Source organism: Cynoglossus semilaevis, chromosome 9 (assembly GCF_000523025.1).
Source record: "Cynoglossus semilaevis isolate Cse_v1.0 chromosome 9, Cse_v1.0, whole genome shotgun sequence".
Classification (NCBI taxonomy): Eukaryota; Metazoa; Chordata; class Actinopteri; order Pleuronectiformes; family Cynoglossidae; genus Cynoglossus; species Cynoglossus semilaevis.
Genome location: NC_024315.1, coordinates 19512781 through 19518461, shown reverse-complemented (window position 1 = coordinate 19518461; position 5681 = coordinate 19512781). Strand labels below are relative to the sequence as shown.

Genomic DNA, 5681 nt, shown 5'->3' with positions numbered 1-5681 from the left:
CTCGGTTCACTGAAAAAATCCGACTCTTTCGGGTCCCAAATGGCTCCTCAGATTATTTTTTTTATTATTATTTTTTTTTACAAATAACATGTTTTCAGAATTTGAAACATTGTTTTGACATATTTTATATGATTGTGTTCTCAGGTTTTTCTATTGTTGTGTTGACTGTATAGTAAATGAGGCAGCTACCTCAGTACACTTTAAAATAAATAAATAAATAAACTCTGCCTTGGATTATTTAAGAAGCTATGATTTGAAATACACTTTTTTTTATATTATTTAAAAGACAAATGATAAAATATCGGTATCGATATCGGTATCGGCGACACCAGCCCGAATTTTAATCGGTATCGGATCGGAAAGGAAATTGGTGGTATCGAACATCACTAGTACCAAGCAGTAAATATGATGTGCAAAATAGCACTTTTACTCACACCACTTGATGGTTTCTTTTTAGTGCAGTGTAAACCTTTAGTTCTTATCAGGGACTAACCTGGAGGGGTCTGGGGTGGCGGTGAAGAAGTGGATGCAAGGCAAGTTGGCGTCTTTGGGCAGAATAGACACCATGCTGCCTGTGGTGCAGAAACCGCCAGAATCCATGCAGATGCCACTGGGTTTGTCCCTCAGAATTGACATCATCACTTCAGCTGTAACGGAGCCTGAGAGGAGAGAATAAAAAGACAGGAGTATTGAAAACAATCATCATCAACCCCTACTTCATATAGTCAACGACCAGAAGAGGGCACCATTTACACTCATGACACCAGAACACTGCTACTCGACCACTGAAAAACTGACAAAACTAAAGATTTCCTCAAAGACTCGAAATGATGCGGATGGTAACTCTAACAATAACCCAGCGGAAGAGGAGATGGAGCTTCGTCTTCATCTTACTCCAGAGTTGGGAGAAAGATTTTAGAAGCAACACTGATGATGAATTGATTCAGTGATGAAAAATAGTGGTGACTTGTTGCACTCGGTCTGTAGCCTGATGTATTTAGCAATATTCTGTAGGGCAGTGGTGCCCAACACCGGGCCGCGGGCCGACAGTGGTCCGAGGTTCATTGGGTTCCTGGCCACACAGAAAGAATACATAACGTACATTATTTCCATTTTATTTATTATCTGATGCTGAACAATGGTTTATTTTGAGAAACTACCAGATTCTCTACATCGCTGTGACTTGGTCACATGTCTTACCTAAATCCGCTACCTTCTTAAAGGGTCTGCTCCGGCCAGTAACACATAATACACCGCTAAGTTGAAACTCAACGCTAGCAAAATAAACAAAAAAAGTCTTTGGAGAGGTTCTTTTTGCAGGGCGAGCGAGCCAGTGAGGAAACAGAAGAGTCCACGTATTCAAAGAAAAACAAAGCTCCATTCAACAGACAATTACGGGAGTCCTACTTGAAATATGCAACAGGTTGTTCCCACACACAAAGCCCGTGCTGCATAATATGCGGCGAGTGGCTCTCTATTGAAGCAATGAAGCCTTTAAAACTTCTTCACCACCGGGAGAGCAAGCGTTCTGCATTAAAAGGCAAGTGTGACGTTACGAGGATGCCGCTAATGAAGTTAGCTTAACGTTTATTTTTTTATATTTAGAAAATATCAGTTTTTATGCCAGTCATATAATTTCATTTCATTTCATAGTTTTAGTTATTTATCTGCCACACCTTAAAGGCCGGTCCATGAACAAATTGTCATACATTTACCATGTTTTCCAGAGTTTTGTGCACACATCTGAATATGAGCCACAGCCTAAATTTAAGAAAACAAAAAAGTACATTTATAAGCAGCCCTTTTCTATAAACCACAGGTGTCCACGTTGTAACATGGGATATTTACACAAAAAGATTTTTTTCCACTTTTAATTAAATAAATGTTTTTTTTTCCGAACAGTGCCTGTAACACAGCTCTTTTCCTGCTTCTGTGCCCCGACAGTGGTTAGAATGCACAGGGGACTTAGTGATCTGCTCCAGGTCTAAAGCTAACATTAGCTCCCTTCACTTTGTGCTTGTCCGCAGCAGAGGTAAACAGAAACAGGGAAATTGGAAATAACCAACTCACGCTTCAACACGACAAGGCTCTGCGCTTCTCTTTCTTGCGCGCTCCACTGACGTATACGCACACCGCCATTCACAGACGGACATACACTACTAGTATAAGACGCAGTAGCTTACCAGAAAAGTCATTGATCACTAGCAGTGTGAACTTCATTAACATGTAAAAATCCATAAATTGGCCGCATCCTTTTTTAAGCCACAGGGTTCAAAGTGTGTCCAGAAATTATTGTCCAGAAATTATGGTAATTGGTCCGTGGCGCAAAAAGGTCAGGGATTACTGCTATAGGGTATTATGTAAAATAAGGAAAGAAAGTCATTGTGACACAGCACACCACAAAATGTGACCTCTGCATTTTACCCATCACCCATCCCAAGTGAGCAGAAGACAACTTAAACACCCAGGGAGCAGTGTCTTTGCCATGCTCAGAGCAGCTCAGGGTAACTTGGCAGCTGGAGGACTCAAACCTGAAACCTTCCAGACCTACTGTAAATCTGCTTCCTTAACCACCAAGCCATCACTGCACACGACAGTGTTTCCAGTTTTAACATTTGTTCTTGGATCCTTTAAAATAAATGTTTCAAATAGAAATGCGACCTGTAGACTTCAGGTTCTTCATAAGCCATTTTTTGGCAAATGCTGCAAGGGGCAGCAATAGGGTTTATTCCAATCTGCATGTTTATCGACCTCAGTTATTCCAATCTGCATGTTTATCGACCTTGGGAGGAAACCCATGTTGTGAAACCCATTAACACTAGAGATGCCCAATAATATCGGCTGGCCCGATATTAGCATATTTTGTAATATCTGTAACTGATATCAGTTTTTTTTTTTATGAGCGATAAACAACCTCTAGTCACTAGATGGCAGCATTGTAGCTTATTTTATTATTTATTATTTTATTATCTATATTGATAAGTAAAAATAAATTATACCTGGCGCTCAATAGAATTTTAATTCTTTCCCCTAGGGGGGAACAAAAAATGATTGAGAAACACTGATTTAACACTCCACCTTAGTGTGCAAGCAACACTTGCCATTGCCCAATGCCCTGCTATATCAATATCGTTTGATATCGGAATCGGAAATTAGGTGTTTGGAAAATATTGGCATATCAGATATTGGCAAAAAGTTAATATCAGACATACGTAATTCACATTGACCTTTAATAATAAGGACTTATTTCCTTCTTTCTATCTATCCATTCACCCATCCACCCATCCTTCCATTCATCCATGTATGTATCTATCTATTTAGATCAGGGCCCCACTCACCATCATGTTGCTGTAGAAGATTGGTTCCTTCCTTGTAACGCTTTTTGGCCATCTCCATCCTGGCAGGTGGGTTCTGTGGGCTGAACACCTGAGAGAAATTGAACTCCGTCTCACCGTCCCACCAGCCCTCAGCCCGGGCTTCACTCCGCAGCTGTGGATGCTCAGCAGAGATCTCTGTGCTGATTGTCAGCTGGTTAGAAATGTTCTTTACACCTTCTGGAAAGGAAGCAGGTTGTTGGCCTATACAGTAGACGACACATATTTTGGGTCCATTTTGATCCAGAGGTACAGAGATTCTATCTTTTTACCAGTGATCTTCTGAGCCACCCACAGCGTCCCTGCAGTTTCTAGAACCCAGGCCACATTGCGGTCCACCAGGAGGAAGGTGTTGTGGTAGCTGAACTGCTTTGGATCTTCTATGCATTGTCCACCTTGTCCATGCTGCTCCAGTAGGCCGGTAATCACTCTCAGTGCAGACCAGGCATTGTCACCACGCTCTAGCCCCAGCCTGGATCATGAAAGTTCAGTGTTTAGCTATGATCTGATGAGCTTTTATATCCAGCCATCAGGAAAGGTCCTCCAATTTCTTCTGGGAAAAAGCTTAGTATTGTATGTAAGTAGTTCAACGTCAACCTAGCAGACCTAGGTCCTAATTAGTGATGCACTGAAATTAAAACCGTTGGTCGAAACCGAAAAACCGAAAATACGGAAACCAAGGCTGAAATCCGAAACTGCAATTGCATAAATTAATAATAATCAAATAATAAATTAGTAATAGTAAATCAACTAATGCATAGGAACACGAAGTCAGAACAGAATGACTTACCGATTATTATTATTTGAGGCACTCTCTTACAGGCTCTCTCGGGTTCTCCACGTCCATCGTGACATTGGGTCACTCTCGGGTTCTCCACGTCCATCGTGACCTGGATTATTTTCTCGTGCGCACTGCTTTATTTCTGCATCCAAGTAATGATCTTTATAACGCGGATCAAGTACAGTCCCAAGTGCAGGGGTTCCAAATAGATCTCAGTGAAACGTTTGCTGATAGATACGAGTGTATTTTTTACCCCCTCTTGAAATTTCAGCGTTTACAAGTTTTTGCAATTCTCAATCCATGGGTCTTTTTTCAGGTCTTTCGGTGAAAAGTTTCGGTGGCCAAAAATTCGGTGGATCCCTAGTCCTAATCTAGGTCCCTCACTCTGAGTCCAGCCGAACTGGCAAGCGCATCAAAAAGTAGAAACTGAATATAAAAACAAATAGAATAAATGCTGTGATCTGACTACAGCTGTTAAACATCTACAAATCTGTGGCTTTGAGAATCAGACACTGACACACACACATAACTTTACCTTAAACCTAGACAAAAGCTCATCAACTGTATGGCTTTCAGTGATTCTAAGAGTAAAAATGTTTTGGTGCTCACCTCACCAGGTCCATACCCAGCAGAGCGTCTCCAGGAGAAACGGACCTCCGAGTCCATACTGCCTCGTTTCCAATACAGACTCCCTGGTCATTGGCTCCCATTTCCGCACCCCACATCCAGGCTGGTTTGCTGAGGACAACAGCATGAGTCTGTTCCACCTGTGGGATCTGGATGTATGTGCACTGTGGATAAAAGAGTCACAATAAGAACCATTAGAAAATAGGAAATGGCCCATGGTGCACTTCTGTGCAAAAAGTCAGCATTGTCCCAGCTCTGGGATTCTACCTGGAGCATGGAGCCAGGAAGATGAGATGCTGCTGGGTAGTAGGCAACCTCTTGTACCTCATCACGGGGACGATCTGAGTTCTTCCCAAAAATAACCTGGTCTTCGCGAGAGCCAGGAGGCAAAGAAACGAAACAATCACACGACATCGGCGCCTCTGCCATCCTGCAATAAACCAAACAGAGGGGGAGAATGTGCAATGAATTCAAACAGTAAGACAGTGTGTGTGTGAGGTTTCAAAAAAAGGTTAGGTTATGATTTTCTGTCATGCGCCCCCTTGGGGACAGAAATGTTTTCCCGCCCCCTTACCCACACACCCCCCGTGAATTGAAATACTATTGAGAACCTGATAACATGTATATTTGTATCTGTACAAACCATTGTATGAGTTGCTGCCACCTAGTGACTGGAGGCTTGTTATCACTGTACCATTCCATACCCTCCTGCTGTCATACTGTACAAACTACAGTTTGTAGAAAACAAACTTTTTCTTGTTTGTGCTCAAACAAGAAAAAGCAAGAACTAATTTACCATATGTAAAAGTGTGTGTGGCAAGAATCTGGCAATACAATAGGTATCAATGGTGTCCATACAATATAGTACTATATACTGTGATATTATAAGCACAACAATG

At 41.7% G+C, this 5681-nt stretch overlaps 1 protein-coding gene across 1 annotated transcript in view; it reads right to left on the bottom strand.

Annotated features, from left to right (window-relative positions):
- Positions 1–5236, bottom strand: part of scrn2 (secernin 2) — a 12724-nt gene extending 7488 nt beyond the window's left edge. Inside the window, exons 1-5 of the mRNA XM_008317852.3 lie at positions 5050–5236; positions 4765–4946; positions 3647–3846; positions 3339–3554; positions 494–659 (exon numbers count right to left, since the gene is read on the bottom strand). Of these exons, the coding sequence (XP_008316074.1) occupies positions 494–659; positions 3339–3554; positions 3647–3846; positions 4765–4946; positions 5050–5211 (926 nt within the window). The 5' untranslated portion in view covers positions 5212–5236. The remainder of the gene's footprint in view (positions 1–493; positions 660–3338; positions 3555–3646; positions 3847–4764; positions 4947–5049) is intronic.
- Between the last annotated feature and the right edge of the window lie 445 nt (positions 5237–5681).